The sequence below is a fragment of the Bidens hawaiensis genome, unplaced genomic scaffold, assembly GCF_021521415.1.
Source record: "Bidens hawaiensis isolate Kalapana, Puna unplaced genomic scaffold, B.hawaiensis_p1.1 tig00049955_1, whole genome shotgun sequence".
NCBI lineage: Eukaryota > Viridiplantae > Streptophyta > Magnoliopsida > Asterales > Asteraceae > Bidens > Bidens hawaiensis.
In genome coordinates this window covers 61,245-82,041 of record NW_027498959.1, presented here as the reverse complement: position 1 = coordinate 82,041, position 20,797 = coordinate 61,245, and the positions used below count along the sequence as shown (strand labels likewise).

At 34.9% G+C, this 20,797-nt stretch overlaps 1 protein-coding gene across 1 annotated transcript; it reads left to right on the top strand.

Moving 5' to 3' along the window:
* Positions 1–11,928: 11,928 nt before the first annotated feature.
* LOC143598345 (membrane-associated protein VIPP1, chloroplastic) lies at positions 11,929–17,974 on the top strand. The gene is made up of 11 exons (XM_077076584.1): positions 11,929–12,116; positions 13,356–13,459; positions 13,578–13,688; positions 13,786–13,850; positions 14,063–14,144; positions 16,259–16,333; positions 16,500–16,570; positions 16,674–16,756; positions 17,201–17,265; positions 17,465–17,539; positions 17,661–17,974. The coding sequence occupies exons 1-11, from the start codon at positions 11,984–11,986 to the stop codon at positions 17,769–17,771; spliced, it is 975 nt and encodes a 324-aa protein (XP_076932699.1). The 5' UTR covers positions 11,929–11,983; the 3' UTR covers positions 17,772–17,974.
* Positions 17,975–20,797: the final 2,823 nt, after the last annotated feature.

Below are 20,797 nucleotides of genomic sequence, written 5' to 3'. Positions count from 1 at the left end.
CTAACGTCCGCCGGAGCAAACCGAGAAGATCAAATTCGTGAGCTCGAGGAACTGAGAACAATGGCCTACGAAAATTCCTGGTCCTACAAGGAAAAGACTAAACACATACACGACGCTCATTTAAAAGGAAACAAAAAATTTCAAGCTGGCGATCGGGTACTGTTATACAACGCTCATTTACGTCTTTTCCCAGGAAAACTGAAATCCCGATGGACAGGTCCATACGTAGTTGAGACAGTGTTTGACTATGGAACCACCAAAATTTCAAATTCAAACGGCCAGAAGTTCAAAGTAAATGAACATCGATTAAAACCATACATCTACTGTCCACTTAAAGAAGTTTTGGAGGTACTAACCCTCCAAACTTTTTAAATAAGAAATTAAGGAAACAAGGTCTGGAAAAGACCTTCACAAAACTAGGCCTTGTAAATAAATACCATCTAATATATATATATATATATATATATATATATATATATATATATATATATATATATAATTTTAAAAATCATGGGGGGGGCATGCTTCCTGAAGCACGGTCCCGTGCCTAAAAATGTGGGCCGACATCTATGCTGCAAAAATCTCAGTCAGACTGGTTTGTAACAGAATTTTAAGAGTAAAAACACAGGGGCGTGCTTCCAAAAGCACGGTGCCGTGCTCGGTATCCTGTTTGGTTATAAAAGGCACCTTGTGTCATTGCATTTCTTTCACAAACCAAAACCAAAAACCTCTGATAATTCAGCATGCCAACTGAGATGAATGAAGAAATTCCCGTTTCCCCACATCCGAGAAACGATGCCCGCCATGTTTCCAAAACCGAGCTCTCTTGAAACTTCAAGAACTCGTTAAAGAACTCACCGAATCAGTGGAAAACATGAAAATGTAACTTCGAGACATCAACGAGCAACTCCAGTTTCAAGTTCTTGGTTTCACGTATTTTCCACCGCCAGGACCGTTCGGAGGAGGAGAGCCTTTCGGGGAGCTCTAGGAAACTTAATTATATGCTTTTATGTGTAAACAAGTGCATAAAGCACAATGTGTTAGGACTTTGAGCTTAACCCGATTATTTCTTTTCTTAGGAAATCCGAGCTTATCCCGAAATTGTTCTAGGATCTTTATTTAATGAAAAGTAATTTTTAGATAACCAAACTTCCAAATTATTACAATAAACGTCAATCTAAAAATTCCAGATCTTGAATCGTGTTGAAATTTAAAAGGAAAATCACTGTGACAAAAAGCACGGGCCGTGCTTTCCTAAGCACGAGGCCGTGGTCACCCTAGAATCTTCAGCATGATACGCGCTGACACCGTACAATTCTCTGACTCAGAAACATTTATTCCTCTAGCAGCACGGGGCCGTGCTTCTAAAAACACGGTGCCGTGTTCAACTTTCCAGTCTCTATATAATGCATGAATAAATTCACTATTCCATTCACACCAAACAAAAACTACCTAAATGGAAGGAAAACGGGTTGAATGGAAGCCAGTGAAGAAGGGGAAACAACATGAATCTTCCTTCCTTGAGGAACAAATCATGAAACTCCAATGCATCGTAAGAGACCAAGTTGAGAGCAACATGCAAACCGAGACTCGAGTAGTCGAGTTGATTAACAAAGTCGACCTGCTTAGGTTCGATAATTTCCATGTTGTGGATGGCCACCACAAAGATGTGACTTCCAAACTTAACTTTCTCAACAGAGAAATCGTTACGCTCAACAAAAAGCTTGACGAACTTTTGGAAGCCAAACGAACACCGCCACACATCCAAAACTTGTTCGGGGGTGGTGGCTGTTGAAGTTCTGACTTTGTTTCGTGTTGAAATTGTTCCCGCTAGTTCTATGTGTTAGGATCCGAGAGTTGTTGTTGTACTTTTCATTTCATATATCTTTAATTATGTCTTTAATTTTATGTTTTAATGAAATCTAGGATTTTTAATTACCATGTTGAAATAACTAGAAAATAAAAACCCAGTTAAAAACAAACCAGCTCGACTAAATAAACAAAACAGTACTGTCTGCACTAAGCAGCACGGTACCGTGCTCCAAAAGCACGGGGCCGTGTTTTTGGTGTCAGGGCAGTTACGAGTTTTTAACTTAATAAAATAACTTTCTCACACATCCAACCCTATTTTCACTGCATTATGAACCGAAAACCGCCGACCTTCAACCATTTTTGCGAATTTCTTCATCTAATCTTCGATTCTAAACCTAAGGTATGTTAATTTAACAATTGCATTACTCCAATTCATCACTCCTAAAATTGTTCAAATCGACCAAATCAGGGTCAAAACCCGAAAAGGATATGGGTTATTATGCTTGATTATGATGAATAGATTGTTGAATGTTTGATGGTTAGGGTTTAATTAAAAGAAACAATTCGGGTTTTGGGGGTTAGCATAAAAACCCGACACACCATTAAACCCAATTGATATAACCGGTTAGAAACGAGGGTTCGAGTCTGAGTAAGTTAGAAATCGGTATTAAAAACACGAGCCGTGCACAAAACAACACGAGCCGTGGTCAACCAAAAGTTAAACATCAAAGGAACTGAACCAGAAGCAGCAGCACGGTACCGTGCTTTTGAAGCACGCCGCCGTGCTTTGCTCTCTGTTTCAGCAAATTGAAAAATTTTTCACGATTTTTGACTAATGTAAATGTAAAAATGCAGATGGCCGAGTACGGGGAAGAAGTTCATGCATTTTTAGTCTTCACCAGACATGATGCAAAAGATAAGCAAGCCAATGCAAGACTAAGCCACTTGAACAGGAGAATCCCTGAATCAAATTTCTATGTTTGCCAAGACACCTTACGCCAAGTTAATCAATGGGACCGAACGACAAAATTGTGACTGGGCCGTGGAAGAAGGTCTTTGAGAAAATAGGAGAGGCTGTAACATAACTAACAAAGGAATTCTTGGCATCCTTCAACATAAAGAAAAAGAATTTGGATATGTGGGATGAAGACGCAATTGAGTTCAGGTGTGGTGGTATGTGGCGCAGGACATCTTTTACCCAACTCGGGATTGATATGGGAATTTACACGAGAGAGGAAACAGAAGAATAAATCTGGACCCACGCAAAGTTAGCATTTGAAGAGGAAGACAATAATCGATTTGGGGAAACACATGCATGGCATGGGAGTTATAAGGCTTCGAGGATGAAACGAACCACATTAATGTTTCGAAAAGCACAGCCTTAAGAGATCCACTGATGAAATATATTCACCGGCTGCTAAGCAAGACGCTAACAGCACATAGCAAAAATAAAGGAGTGGTGAATTTACGGGATTTGTAGGCGCTTTACTGTATAAGGAATAAAGTTGATTGCAACATTACTTATCTCTTCTGTCAACTTTTCAGGACCAATGCAACCGCCGAATGTCCAAGTACCCCACTTTTCGGTGGTGCATGGATCTACAAGCTTTACGAAGCTTATGACGTAGACATGGAAGGAACAGAAAGCCCGAAACCTATTTCTCTTAACCTCAACCTCTGTTACAAGTTGCAGATAGCTCAAATCTTTAGTGCAAGACCAGAAATTTGGAGGTTCGTCAACAGCCGCAGCCACATTTGGGACCCGAAAAGCCAGTTAGAAATGATGATGGAGGATGAACGAAAAGACAGAATAGAAGCTGAGTACGCACGAACAAGGATTTGTAAGCCAAACACGGGTAACTGATGACTGGCGGCACTGGTAGGTCGGGCAAGGGCATGGGTTGGCAGTATTTTATGAACTTATTATGTGTGTTTTAAACAATTTACTTTCCGTCGTACTTGTTTATTTGTTTTTATGTTGGTTTGGATACTTTTTATGGCCGTGAGTGCCAAAGACATTATGTTAGGACTAATTTAGCCTGATAGGGCAAGGGATGGATGATTCCATACCCAATTTTCAGCAGTTTATGCTTAGTTGTTTGTGGATGTTTGCAGTTTTATATTATACAGGTACAAAAACAGGAAAACGGACGAAAAACAGGGGACGCTCTGTCGAAATTTCGTTAACCGTAGGGAAGTAACTCTCCATTTTTACCCATTATACTCAATTAGAATTTTCATATTTTCATGAATCTTGTCACATTGAGGACAATGTGAGATTCAAGTGTTGGGAGGGGAATTACTTGACCAATTGTTTGTCCAACTAATTATAAAAATTCTCTAAAACAAATATTTTTGCAGCAAACAAAGATTACTTAAAAACCTAAAGAGAAAACCAAGAAAATTTTTTTGCAAACAACCAATCATTACATAAAAGTGAAAAAAGTAAGAAAAAGTTTTGTAATATTGAGAATAAATTTATGCAAAATATGACGTTAATACCCAATTCCTCCGTTACTGTGAGATAAACCTCATGCCATATAAATATTTTTTCGGAAGCTTTGAGTGAGTCATATGTTTCGTGTGATTTAGAACTTGTCGCAATTATTCATTTTAAGACCGCACGAAGAGTTGTATAAGGAAGAAGGTAATACCTACACAATTCCATCAAACCCATTACCAAATTACAAAACCCAAAAAACCCGATCACCTTATCCATTTTCACCGGTAAAATACAACACTGGTCTTTTACCGGCAGACCCTAAAGAACTGGAAATGCATTCTTTTGATTTCAATTTCCTTTGCTGCATACATTTCACAAAACCTAGGTTGCCTCCAGAACTTAGGGAGATAATCTTTCTCTTTAGCATTGAGGTGAGGAAAAATTGGCGCCAAAACGAACAAAGGCCACCATTCTGTGGAATTTCCAAAAAAGCAATGAAGAGAAGAGCAAAAAGATGTGAACGATGTTTAGGTTGCGGAAACTGGTCCCACGAAGGAAGATGTAGAAAAAGTCAAACTCAGTCTCAGCATGAATATACCGAGCTAATGAGGGTGGGGGCTATTAGGCTCAAAGCCAAACGATCCATTAGAGTTGGAAGTTATATTCAGAACATGATTGAGGAAGAACTGATCCACATCCTCTATAAAACTGGTCTTGACGATTTGACCTTAAAAGAGTCATTAGGTATATAAAAAAAAAACTCACCATCGAAGACATCTCAAAACTCCCGACAAACAGTGGAAGTTGTATTTACCATTAACTCTTTAACCACCACAAAATACCAATTCCTACTCACACTAAACCGAAACCCCTTTTACCTCCTGATCTATGCAACCCTTCAAAAGGTGGAGATTTGAACTTTTTACAAGCTTATTTATCACAGGTTGCATTTTGGCTATGAGTGTTCACATACATACATCACAGGTATGATCAGATATAGAACCGAGTGTGAGTGAACATTGTGAGAACGTGACGTTTTGCATAAACGGAAGGTCATAAAAACAAAAGTTATCTCTCTTTTATCACTAACATAAAGATTGGTTATTTTGTTTCGTCTTCTTGAAGCTCACTAAAGGGATAGCTATAATCTAAATTTGTTGTTTTTAGAGGATATTTATAAGAAGATTGCTTGAGGACAAGCAATGTTCAAGTGTGGGGATGTTTGATGTACATAGAAATATACATCTTTTCGGCATCAAATAATCTATAAAAACTGCAATTTCTATCTAATAACATAGCCTAAAAGGCTACTTATCATAATAAAACATAATTTCAGGTGAAACCAAGCCTCAAACAAAGAAACAAACAAAAAGACAAAGAAAAACAAAAGAAAACACAAGAAAACAAAGAAACACGCCCCCATGCCTAAAGAAACACGCCCCCATGCTTCTAACACAAGAAAAGACAAAATCTGGAAGCAAAAGCACGGGGCCGTGCTCATCATGCACGGGGCCGTGGACGAGAACGCAGAAAAGACAAAGAAGAATTGAGCACATGTCACTAAAAATCACGGGGCTGTGCCTTCCAACCACGGGGCCGTTGCCACCTCACACAAATAACAAAACAAATCTGCCACATGTCATAAAAATGCACGGGGGTGTGCTCATCAAGCACGGGGCTGTGCCTCACCATCCAGAATGCCTATAAATTGTGGCTCATGTTGCATTCATTTGGTGTGCCTTGAAAAGAATTCTCTCCGGTTTTCACTTATAAAGACACACACTAACACTCACTTTGAAGATCTAGTGAAGAGTTTGAAGGTTTGGAGGTCATCACCACTAATCATCATCATCAACCATCACTACCATCATTAAGAAGAAAGATTCATCTACATTTGGTTAGATTGTTCCAAGTTTAATCATGTATTTGTTATTATCAATCATCTTAATGTTTATCACTATGCTCATTATGAGCTAAACTCCTTTTACCATCTAAAATCTATGAAGAAGCTTTGTTTTACTTGATAATTAATCAAGACATGTGATGTAGTCTAGTAAAGTACATGGCTATATTACAATTATCTTTTGATGAGAAATGTTTCACCATTTTAAATCATTAATTCAAAGTTGGTGGTTGTCAATATCATTGGCAATCGTTCATGATCGATTCATGTTCTTGAAAGATAGAAATACTTTGATACATTATCGAAACATGGATCCTTATATTGTACTTAGAAATGATGAGATATAAGTTATGGTGTATTTTTCTAAACCTTGGTAATCCGAAAATGGTTTTGCTTAGGATATCAAATTAGTTAAAGAAACCATATGTTAACGGAATGTGTAATTATAACCTACATAAATCAACCAAGGGGAGGTTGTGTGATGAACTACAACCACCCGAAGTTGTTAGAATTGGTATTTGAGAAATCGAAGTCAATCCTAATCTTTCTACTTTACGAAACTACTTGCCAACTTAAATTGACATCATTGAGATGGTATGACATTAGGAAAGGGTGGACTTTAAAATGCGCATACCATCTCCTTAGTGCCAAAGATGCTCACTTAAGGTTTAAGGAGCTATCTATCATATATTGCTACGGCAAGTTTATCACATGTCTACATATTAATTGTCAATGCTAAAATGGAGTGAATTCTAGATATTAGATGGTAACCTTCGCATAATTGAACAACTCGTTTAGAATTTCTTGTCTTGGTCACCTATTATTATATATATATAAGTATTTATATTTTATAAAAGTTTAAAAATTAACCCCAAAAATAATTAAAACCTCCGATTGAAGTAAAACAACGATTTATTATTAGAAACATTTGTGTCCACGGATCGATACTTGGTTCTTACCAATACTATTCTACATATACGATAGGTACACTTGCCTATTTTGTGTGTGTGTTAGTCTTTGTAGAAATCACTTTTATAAATTTAAAACACGATCTTGTGCAAAAGCAAATCATTCAAACCTCTTATATTTAAACACGCACGCACACACCCGCATCATTATTCATGAAAGCACGCCCACGATTATCTTGAGGACCTTGGGCAGCTGGAACAGCTTGACCATCTTGTGGTGCAGGAGCTTGAATGGTTGGATGCGGCTGAACTTCAACTTGGTTAGCCAACAATAGCGGAACTTGTGGCTGGTAAGCTGGTTGGGTTTGATAAGTTTGCACTTGATATAGCGGAGCTGGAGCTAGCTGAAACGAGTTCACAGTTGCGTGTCGTGGACATGTGTTGCGAAAGTGGTTGGGATCACCACAATGGTAGCAAGCTCGCACTTGATTTAAAGGTTGGGTATAAGACACAGGATGGGGGTTTGGTTGAGCCAACCTTGGAGGAGCAATGACAGAGGTCTCCTAGCAAGTGGCACTAAGGTGCCCAAAACGGTTGCAACGAGTGAGTTGACAGCATATGGAATAGGCATGATGGTGTCGTTGACAAGCGTTGCACAACGGATGGGGTCCATTGTATGGTTTCCGAAGAGGTGGTGCAAGGTTGGGTTGGGGTTGAGGTGCGGTTTGTTGAGTTAGCATAGTTCTTGCGCTTCTTGTTGCGGTAGTTTGAGGAAGAGGCAGACTTCAATGACTCGGGTTTGGACTTTTTGGGCTCGGTAGAGGGTTTATCAGCAGGCTTCTTCGATCCCTTCAATGTCAAAGTCCCGGCTTTAACATGATTATGAGTTAAAGTTGCAGCAAGGTTAATTGTGTCACCAAGTTCTTTGGGAGAACTACTCAAAACACTATCTTGGATTTGTCTCGGTAGTCCCCAAATGTACTTATATATGGCACGCGAGGTTGGGGTAACAAGGTAAGCTACTAGCACACTGAGTTCATTGAAACGAGAAGTGTAAGCGCCATGCTCACCACTCTCCTGTTTGAGGTTCCAAAACTCAGCTTCCAAATTCATAAGCTCACTTGGAGGGCAGAAATGTTTGGTCATCAGTTCTTTCAATTCATCCCATGGCATATCCATGGCAGCTTTGGCACCACGGGTTGACTTTTCCTTCACCCACCAGGTAAGTGCCCCTTTTGCAAAGACACTTGTAACAAAACGGGCTCGCTTTTCATCGAGACACTCAATGTGGAGGAATATGCTCTCCATATTTTCGTACGACTGAAGTAGAGAAGTGGCACCTTTAGTCCCGCCAAACACTAAGGGCTTGGTACTGGTGAAGGTCTTAAATGAATAGTGAGATGCTCTAGGCTCGCTTGAAGCATAGGTGATACTAGCTGCAAGGTTCTAGTGAATTTGGGTCATCAGATTGGAAATGACCGTGGCTAGTTGTTTGGTGATCTAAGCAGTTAACTTGCGGCTAGAGGTTTCAGAATAATGACACTTATAGTGACGAGAAGCCATTCTACGAACAACGATAATGAAAATCGTGAAACTCGAAATAGGGTATGGTATAAAAATCCTTGTTAAAGTGTGCTTAAAAAAATAAATAAAAATCATAACATTGATGATAAACGTTGTGTCGAACTTAGAGTTTTCATGAACCACCATGAACTCTTATTTTCCAAAAAATCAAAGAACATCGAAATCAAATCGAACCAAAAGCTGGGTATTCGTGTATCACCACGACTTGGCAGACTATCAGTTAAAACACATTGTAAAACATTGAGGGTTGGAGTCACATGTCGCATGAACCACCATGACTTGCATGACATCCTTAGAAGTGTAACCATATTCTTTTCACAAAGAGAACATGGTCACGTTTGAAAGCTTAAAGTTGTGATTCATATGGAGTTGATGGTGGTATGCTTTGGCTTAATAGGTTTCACGCCATTTTCGAATTCTCCAAGTAAGCAACAGGGTCCCGCATCTGATTGGGATTTATGCGCATTGCTTATCCTTAGGTTTAAATAACCTTGATGTCAAGAGTTTAGAAAACAAGCATGTCCCCCTTACAGTTACTACATACCTGCCACGTAGAACCATCTTTAAGAAGAAGAAATATCGGAAAACCGAAAAAAAAATCGATTATTGAAAATGTTTGAAAATCGTTGTTTTTAGGCATAAGCCTTGGACTTGTTTGTGTGCTTTGTGTACATGAGGCGTATATAAATTGATAATAAAATTTTAAACAAGTGCTTTGAATAATCAAATAAGGCCCACATAATTTCTAATCATGCAACCTAAACAATACAGCAAATAAACTATAACTAATTAGAACACTATGTCTAATGTCATATCTTATAGTTACGACTCTGATACCAATTTGTAACACCCCGGCTTTAGCGAAATACGCCCGGTGCGACGTACAGATTTTTCAAAACACATGTGACACTATTAAGTGAAAATATTATCATTATTTCATTGATAATTCAAATAACAAGTTCTTTTACAAATAACATATTACAAGGAAATAAAACATGTAAAACACTTTATTAAAAACCATATGTCTAGTGTCTTCTCTTGTTTCATCCTCTAATAAGCATACATGTAACATATGTATAAAATAATGTCAACTAACTTAATAGTTGATGAGTTCACACAATTTTTATATAATACATAAAAATCATACAATTCCATGAAAACTCATGAAAAGCAAATAAGGTCATTTCCAATTGGGATTGTGCACCAACGTACTCGGATAGTGAGGCTCTTTTCCACTCATAACAATAAGGTCTTGAGCGCAAAGGAGGGGCGTATGATCATACTATATTGATGTAATCCCTGAGCAAAGTAATTTTGTGCAAGTAACAAGTAGTACACAAGTCCAAATAACGAATTGTAGTTTGTAAGCGAAAACATAAGTAGTTGGGTTTTGTAGGATATATATGTTATCCCCAAAAGTAGTTGGGTTTTGTAGGATAGATATGTTACCCCCAAAAGTAATAAAAAAGTAAAAAGGTATGTCCTTCAAATGGTTAATAGTCAAATGCCAAAATCGGTGGAACGTTTGAAGAGTCGCGTTCTAAGGTCATGGAAGAACATCAAGAATATTTCATTAATGATGAATGCTTAATAAGAATACATTGAAATGATAAAACGGGTCGGTATACCAAATACAAATACAAATACAAATACAAATAAGAATAAGAATTGATGATGTCACAACATGTGGTAAAAATGAGGGGGTGTGAAGCCCGAATAGAAAAAATGATGGAGTTAGCTAAAAACGAACATGTTGCGATCGGAAAGACAACGGGCATGTGTTCTAGGATTTTGAAACCCTTGCAGCATCTAGTTTGATACCTGACGAACGGGCAGATCTTGTGCAAAGATATGATGGGGCGGTTGCGATGGGTTGGCAGTGCAACGATCAAAGTGGTCGGGTGGCGGACTGGTGGTACTGGTCTGGTGGTCGAAGAGAGTGAAGGAGTGGAGTGAGAGGATTATAATTTATATATATATAATCTTGGATAACCTATTGTTCGGGCTAATTATCTATAATTGGAACAATTTTAAAAGATTAGTGATATGATTGGAACCAAATATTTTGTCAGTGATCTGATTGGGACAATTTTAAAACTTGGTTACAATTTTATAGAGTAATCTCTTTCCTATACTCATACATTTACTATTCATCAATGTTCAAATTTTCCTACATAATATACAACTAATCATTGCACAAGTATTAAATATGCATTTAAAAGGTAAACACTCTAGCTTTTTTCTTATAATTTTTTCATAATAGTTTCAAATAATTACATTATTAGCCTCTCAACTTTTATTACAAACTTTAGTTTATTAGACTTTTGGCATAAAGGCTTTTACACTTATCTTTTTTGTCCCCTCAACTTTAGTTTCATATATTTACTTTTTGGTCAATCAACTTTGGTAATGAAATTCATGCCACAAAACTTTTAACATAATGAATCGGTACGATATCAACCGACTTCTCGTCGCGTGCCTATCGCAAGAGGTGATAGCTTTCGAACATGTAGCGCATTTAACTCGCTCAACCGTAACACACGGGGTAGAAATACTTGCTTGATTTTAATACTCAATTACTAAACCCAATACCCAACTCAATCAATCTATACCAAAATTTTTAAGTCCAACACCCAACCTAATAAAAATCCACCAAAATTTTAACTTCAATATCCAACCCAATCAAAATCTACCCAATTTTTCATTCTAATACCCTATTACATTTGAATTTAATATCCAATTAAAACAATAGTTGTATTTGTTGCAATAAGATTGATTTGCTTACCAATGTTAAACTATATCATATTATAGTTAGATTTCAGAACTTTAGATGTATTATATTTTAATTATACATTTTCAATGACATTTTATGTACTATTTTTTGTTATATGATATTTTGTTTGATTATCTTTTTCGTTATATGACCAGACACGATTTGACCATAATGAAATGACCGAAGCTGACCAAGAAAAAAGGTTATATGCCAGTTTGAGCAAATTATACTGACCCAAAAATTCCCAACTCCGGTAAGAAAACATTCTAGATTCGTCACTAAATACCCGTATGTCTTAGATTTAATTTTGGGGTTCGCATTTGGGTTTGTATTTTGGATCGCTTATGGTAAGTTAAGAAAATAATATTGGGCTTGTAATGAATGATATCCTGAGCTGATGGGCCCATATCACATCTTTCGTTCCTTTCTTCATCGCACAGACAGACAATCACCACCACAAGTACAAACCCAATCATCGTATACAAATACCTGCTTGCTTGGGGTGGTTTATCTGTTTCGATTAACCAACCGTAAATTAGGGTTTAATCTTGTTATTACCAATGGCAATTAGAGCAGGTGTTGCAGGTTTGAGTATGCCTTCATTACAGCAGCATGATTCTTCTTCATCTTCCAGGGTTGTTGGATTCTGCAGCACCTTTCCAACTAACAGAACTTCATTCTTGGGTTCTGGAGGTAATAACTTACTGATTATCACACAATCATAAATACTTAAACAATTGTTTGATGTATAAACCCTAGCTTTCACTCTTTGTGTTTCTGTTATTAAATTTTTTAAACTATACGTAGTAGTTTCTGTGTATATATCATTGGAATATATTCTTATCCTTAAATACCTGCTAGATTGATTGGAATGAGGATAAGGGTGTTTGGATACTAGTAAATTGGAATTATGTTCACTCTGCACAAACATCATCAACTAATATTTGCAACTTCATGTCGCAGTAATCAGCTTAAACGTATATCTAAACTCCTCTACTTTAATGCAATGGCTAAGCATAGTGAGGCCCAGGGGTGGCCCCCTGTTTTTTTTTTTTTTTTTTTGCGCAGTAGTGTATATCTGCCCTGAAATTTTTATATGTAGTGTAAATTTACCCGCTTTCGACCAAATTTTGAGCCCCCCCCCCCCCCTCTTTAATTAATATATACATTTTTTATCTAAGCATCTTATTAGTTTTTTTCTAACAAAACTACTTTAACTTACTAATTATTGCAATTGTTTGAGTTTTTGATATAGATTAACCTTCTGGTGTATAAGTATATACCTTTGTTTTCAGTATTTGTGTTTATTTATTTATTAGGTTAATAATTTAAAATTTCTTGTTATCCTTAATTTACTGCTGATTTTTTAAGTGATTATTGCAATTTGAAGAATGATATAATCAGTTGATTAAAACTATGGATAGGCTTAGAAATAAGGGAAATTGGATTTTAATAATCCTAACTATGTCTTGTTGTAAATTGAGTGTAAAATTTATGATGAATATGCTATCGGGATTACTCTTGGCAACAAAAGTGAAAGTTAGGATTATTATTGGTCAAAGCGTAAGTATGGATTAATATTGGCCAACAGGCCATAGTCTGATTTATTAAAATTCTGTTTTTCTATAAGTAATTGGTTTTTTTAATCAATGTTTTACTTTCCTTTAATTTTATTATTTTGACTCTAGTGACTAGTAAATTGGAATCATGATCAGTATACGCAAACACCATCAACTAATATTTGCAACTTCATGTGGCAATAGTTAGATTAAATGCACTTAATGTACACAAATGTTCTCAACTTTCTTGTTTTATGCATTATGATATATACGTACATCTCTTATCTATGTACATCCTGCCTCATGTATTTATATAATTTTTTAAATGGGCTATAATCTTTTTATTAAATATTTTCTATTTTATGTATTGCAGTTGGAGCCTTGAAGGTTAGCGGAATAAGGCTAGCTCGCCCGAATACCACACGCTGCCATGGCATCCGGATGAATCTTTTTGACCGTTTTGCACGAGTTGTCAAGGTTATTAGGATATTATTTTGTCATATAACTTTTGCTTTTTGTAATTTTACCTTCGTTTTTGTCTGCCATGTACTTCTAAGTGTCTGAATCTTTCTCTTTTGAATTTTTACGATTATAGTCATATGCAAATGCACTCATTAGCACTTTTGAAGATCCAGAAAAGATCTTAGAGCAAGCTGTTACTGAAATGAATGATGATTTAGTAAAGATGCGTCAAGCTACAGCTCAAGTATGCAATTTTAGTTTTATCTTTACTTTTAAATGGAAAAGTATATCTTTTTCACATTATGAAAAATAAATCGGCCCGGTTTTTCCTCTTTGTGAAGGTTTTAGCATCACAAAAGCGGTTGGAGAACAAATATAAAACTGCTGAACAAGCTTCTGAGGATTGGTGAGTGACTCAACACATACTTTTTGTCTTTTTGCAAATAATTATGGTTTTATATACGAGTAAAAGTTATATTATTACCGTAATAATCTGATTATAAATGAAACACTTATAAGATGTTCGCATTTTGTCTATAAATAATGTGGAGTTGTTTCCACTGGTTTTAAACAAACGATGGTGCCATGTTTATAATTTTTATTAACAAAAATGTATAGGTACAAAAGAGCGCAACTTGCTCTTAGTAAGGGCGAGGAGGATCTTGCCCGTGAAGCATTAAAGAGACGTAAATCTTATGCAGTAAGACTTCAATCTATTTCTTGGAAGCAATTTTTTAAGCTGTAACTTATAATGTTTTTATGCTTTTATGATAATATGCATGCCATTATGATAATTAAAATGGACTTCTAATTGCAGGTTTGGTTGTGTAAAACTAAAAAATGATATAAAATAGTATTACTATGTATTTATACTGCTTGTAAAAAAGAATTTTATGGTGGTTCATACTAGTCAACATTCTTGAATTGGACACTTGAGATAGCCTAGATTTTTAACAAATAACAAATCATGTGAAGATTGTGTGCATGGTTTTAGTTTTTGGTGTCCATCTGTTAGATGTTTTAAATCAGATTCCACTTTTCCAAAAAAAATATAGTTGAACATAAGTGTGTTATCCCTTTTATATTGTTATTCAGGCTTGTTTATATTATCTATTGAGTTATCTTATATATTGCAGTACGCCTTTGCACAATTACATTTATTATTAAAAAGGGACAGAAATATCATGTTTTTTGCTAAGGGGTGTGTGGTAACGGATTGGATCAGGTCGGGTCGATCCACTAACTCTTTTTAAATAGTTGTTATGAAATTTATAAATAATTCAACATTTTTTAATAAAGCAATATAGGAGGTTTTCATGCATTTGGGTATCTTGCTGATGACTTTCGCCATGGTCGGCCTGTTTTCTTTTGGTTAAAAACTTACATTTGTTAACATAACCCGTTTGACTTGTTATATATGAACCCAAAGCAACTTACCGAAAAAGTAAAGGGTTAATGGGTAAAAGTTGTCACCTCTATTATAAAGATTAATGAAACGCACGACAAACTACAGTGTTTAGAATAAAATTTATACAAAGAAGACTAAGTTACTTCGTTTTCTTTCACCGTTTTTATTTCCAGCAAGCCACCCCCCTTCATCCTGGTTTTTTTTCCATTTTAGTGCTGAAACATTTTAAAGTTTGATGAACTTGGCATCTTAGTGGCTGCAATAATATGTCCCAAGAATTTTATGACTATGCAGTCGATATCGCCGATAAATCACCGATATATCGGTGATATATCAGTTATCAGTCTCTTGGTAAAATATCGATTGATATTGAACGATATATCACCAATATTTCCAATATCAGTGTTTTAAGCCTTAATTCTCAATTTTTAGTGTTTAATGTTAATATTTTAAGTCTTAATAAGTTCCTACTTGCCACAACTGTTAGTGTTTTGCAAGCTGCAAAAGGAATTTGTTAATGGTAGGATAGCCTACTGAATTGTTAGTGTTAAATTGTCATATATATAAATTCTGCATGATATTAAAATTACAGATATCCCACCGCGAAATATCGGTCTTTGACCGATATCCGATATTTTTCCGCATTAACCACTTAGTTTTATGATAATCTGTCTTTTTATTTGTTACTTGAAACAAGCATAAGCATATGACCCAATAAAATACGCTCCCTTCATGCAAAGAGAGTTGAAAGGATTGGCTTACATAGATTAAGGAAAGTGTTCTGCTATTGTCAGATGCTAGAAACACCCTTCAACTACGATAAGGACAAAGTAACGAAATCTTGTGCACCTATTTTTTTCATCTTAATGATAACAATGTGCAAGTAGTCATTTTACATGAGAACAATTTGAATACAAGAATATGGCACCTTCTATGGCTGGAGGCCAAAGTCTCATTTTGCAGTGTTCATCGGCTGGAGGCCAAAGTCTCATTTTAGTTACCAAAATGATTTCTAAGGAATTAATAAATAGTTAGATCAAAAGTGACATTTTAGTGAAGAAAAAAAGGAGGTGAAAGTCTCTGGTATTGGGTTAAATAAGGGATAAATATCTAACTTTATTTGTCTTTTTATAGTAATCAGTTTTATTGCAGTTATTTAAAAATGATTATTAGCCCCTAAATAATCATTAAAAGCAGATTTTTTTCCCAAACATTAAAAACTTGTTACTCTCGGATAAGCGGTTCCTCACATAAATCAAAGCACCGCCTAATATGAACTTAACAGTGTGAGATAAACCATCACCAGGCCTTACGACTTATGAGTTGTGTTTCATACTTTCATTTTAATCATATAACTTATGTTTTAATTTGTTGCTGTTTACACCCTAAATTATTTTATATAATAGGACAATGCAGCTTCTTTAAAGGCACAACTTGAACAGCAGAAAGGCGTCGTGGACAATCTTGTTAACAATACACGGGTGTGTATTTCTTTCCAATTCATTGTTTACTTTTCTCCAAAATAATGTTGTTAATATTAAAATTATTTGCTTCGCATAACTGTTCATCATCCCTCCAAATCTCCAATCTTTTCATTTTTCAGTTACATTTGCATTGTTGTTTAAATTCATTAATTTCTCTCAACAGCTTCTTGAAAGCAAGATACAAGAGGCTAAGTCAAAGAAAGATACTCTAAAAGCACGTGCACAATCTGCAAAGTTTGTTCTTATTCCTTCTTACATTAACTTAGTGTTTTCTTTCTTGAACTTTGCAAATAATTCATGCTTAAATATGATATTTGTGGGCCTGTTTTATCTTCAGGACTGCGACAAAAGTAAGTGAAATGTTGGGTAATGTGAATACAAGCAGTGCTCTTTCAGCATTTGAGAAGATGGAGGAAAAAGGTTATTTTTTGTCTCTTGATTATAAACAAAATGTAGTTGCGTAGCGGGACAAAACGGGTTTGGGGGTAGAGGGTTGAGTTGACCTGTTAACAAGTTCTTGCTCATTCTTATAAAATGTTTCTAAATAATGAATATGTTAATTATGATTTCAAAACAAAGTTATTGTACATATAGTCTTAATCTTAATAAATCATGACTTAGGAGGTTGTACGCTTGTTACCTATTGTATTAGCTAATTTTATTGATCGACCCATTTGAGATAGAGCACAACCCAAAGTCAACTCAAGTATATGAGTTGAAATTGTCACCTCTACTTTTTAATAAGTCATTTTATCATAGTGCATAATTTGGTGTGGTAATTAATTACCTATAACATATAGTATCAGCAATTTTGATATACAAATTTCAGTTTTGTCTAACTTTGTTTTTGTCTTTTTATGTTAGTTATGACCATGGAGTCCCAAGCAGAAGCACTTAATCAACTAACTACAGATGATCTTGATGGAAAGGTACGTTCTTATCCTTATTGAAGTTATGTATTTTCTTCTTAGTTACTCTTTTTATCGTTCTAAGCGACATAATTATTAGTATATTTGATTCTCATTTATTTTGAAACACTTGGATAAACAAGGCAGCCTGTAAGTAGTAATCTACAGAATATTGTTATTTGAAAAAATGGAAATCTGCTTTCTGTTGTACTTTTTGTAGTTTGCATTGCTCGAGGGCTCATCTGTCGATGACGATCTTGCAAACTTAAAAAGGGAACTATCTGGAACCGCAAAGGTAATCTCCCTCTTGTTTTATAACAACCTCTGATATTAATTGAAGTTTTTTAAAATATAATTATTTTTGTGGTGGCACTTTGGGAATATGGCAATTCTTGATGGAAAAATATTACGAACAGAAAGGAGATTTACCGTCGGGGAGAACAACCTCAAAAGCAGCATATCCGTTTCCTGACTTGGAAATTGAAAACGAGCTAAACGAGTTAAGGCAAAGAACCAGGGACCTCTAGACAAATTGAAAACCTCTAGACAAATTATTAGAGCAAGTTCATATTTTTTGTTTTTGAAAAATGTTTATGGATTGATTGTTTATACTGTTTACCACAAAGTTGCAATCAACTTGCCTTCAGTTGTGCTTCGTTTTTGCGAGTTTTTTTTATGTTCGATTAAGTCAAGGATTTAAATAAAGCAGTTGTGAAAGTTTTATCTGTTTCTTTAACTTTTTTCATAATGTTTACAGCAAATTTTATGTACTTTGTGATTAGTTTTTTCTGTGTTCTCTAAATAAGATTAATTTACTTTGAAAACTTGGACCCGGGTTTCAAACTACTAGCAACAAATATTAACATATCTTCCACTAGTTTTTTTTTTTTTTTTCTAAATAAGGTTAGAGGTACTATTTGTGATGTTATCGATTTACCAATTATATGACCCGAGCAAATGAGGCTTTGACACGTGAACAAAATATTTGCAAAGATTTAGAGAGGTGAAACTTGAAAGCTATAAAGCATTTATATAAACCGTCACATCATTACCATAACATATTTCAAACATTTCTCTAAAAAACCACACTTTTTTTCATAATAACAAACTTCAGTTTAAAAAATATTAAATGTCTGTATATACATGTGTGTGTGTGTGAGAGAGAGAGATGAGAGAGAATGGATGACACATCACCTAGTCCTTTGTAGGTTTGTAGATACAAACTTGTCTTCATGGACTATACTGCACAACCAATAGGGTTGTATCCTCCAAGTTAGTCCATTGCCATCTAGATCAAGACCTAGGAAACCGGAGCATGTTGTGAATGCTGCTAGGACTAGGGGTGTTCACGGTTCAGTATTCGCGGTTGTTAGGTAAAACCATTAGTAACGGTTTTTAAGTTTTTTTAATCAAAACCAAACCGTAGAACTCTTTAAACCGAACCATTAGTAAGTAGTAACGGTTTGATTTCACGGTTTAGAGTTGTTGGGTTTTTATACAAGAAGGCCAAATCAACATGTGATATATTTATGGTAAATCTGTCAAAATTTTGAAGAATTTAACACGTATAAACATAAGTTGTCCATATAAAACACAAATCTAGCCACATGCCCATGCCCATGCCCATGCAGCCATGCCCACAAACTAGAGTACACAAATCGGTTAGCTAGTTAATACGCTAACCGGTCTTTTTTTGCAGGAATTAACCGGTAGACCGGTTTTTCGGGTCGGGTAGTAACCGGTTAGAGAAACGCTTTTGATCGAGTAGACCGGACCGGTTAACCGGTTAATAACCAGAAAAAACCCAATTTTAAATAAAATAATAATAAAAAAAATTAGTTCACCGGTTCGGTTAACCGGTTTTGAAATCAATAATATAAACCGGTTACTAACCTGAGGTTAGGATTGGTTAGTAACCGGTTAGGATTAGACCAGTTAGTAACCGGTTACGAAATCGGGTACAAGCCGGTTAACCGGTTTCTGTGTGCACCTCTACCACAAACTAGGGCTGGCAATTGGGTACATGTTTAAGGCACGATAAAACCTGTTAATTAAAAAAGTGTGGTGTGTGATTTTTTTATTTTCTTAAATAATTGAAATTAGTATACTAGACTCCATCATTTTCCTTTATTGGTACATGAAACTTAAAACTGTCTTATAGTCATGCCATATAAAGTAGTCTAACGAGTTGTATTCATGTTTGATACTTTTGTTAAGCGCGTCGCTTCAAACCTTTAAAACCTGTTAAGACACGAATATCCAGCCCTACCACAAAATGTCCCCATTTGGGCTTTAGCCCATTTTTTTTTACTTAATTGTTAGTATTTAGTAATATATCTGATATATAACAAATTTAATATAATTATGTGTAGTAATATATTTGAATACATACATATATAGGGACATGTTCAAGATGAAACTAAAAAAATAGAAAACTGAGAAACTTTTCATTTTATATGTATAAAAATAATATAAAATTCGATTTCACATATAAAAAATCAGTTTTAGCATAAAGGTTTTTGGAATTTTTGCTTTTAAATATATATATGGGAGGGTTATTTTGAGAACCATGGTGAGTTTTAAGAACTTTAATAACTCAATTTTGAACCACACATTTAATTAAATGACATGAAATATGTGGCTGAGATTAAATTTAATTAAAAAATGAAGCAAGAGAGAGAATAAGTATTTTTGACAATTACACAAGTTTAAACGTTAGTTACATATGTGTAAAAAGTCGATTCGGTGTGTAAAAAAATACCGTAATTTTTTGTCTATCACTTACACTTACGTATTACATATGTGTAAAAAATATTCGAAAAAAAATTGTTACGTTTAGTTCTTTCGAGTTCTTAAAACTCAAAGTGGTTCTCAAAAGAAATCAATCATATATATATATATATATATATATATATATATATATATAGGTTAAGTTCAAGAGAGAAATGATATTAGTGCGAGAAATGCGAGAATTGAATATGAGTCACTAGTTTTATTTTAGGTTTTAAATATTTAAAAATAAATAAAAAAGATGTAAATGCAACAAAAAATGCACACTCTCTCTCCAATTAATACAACTAATATAACAATAATAAATCGCTCTCTAATTAATATATCTAACTAATTTAACTATAATAATTAAAAAGATAAAAACACTACTTTAGTTTTATTTTTTTATTTACACATTTTTCATCTTATTCAACATAAATACAATTTATTCATATATTGAAAACGACTTCTACATGTGTTATATGTAAAATGCTCTAAAAGGATTATGTAAAAATGTGTTTTTTACATACAAAATGAATTTTTTTACATATAAAATGAAGAGTTCCTTAGTTCTTCATTTTTTTTAGTTCTTTATTTAACCTGTCCCTACATATATTAGTATATTAAAGGAAATACGTATTTTTATACTGTAAGTACAAAACGATTTACAATAAAGTGGCAGGCAAACGGGCAACAAGCTGCGCCGCAACCCCTTTTTGAATAGTAAAGTCAATCCTACTAAAAACGAAGCTTTAGGACTGTTAGGGCTAATATTTTCTCTGCT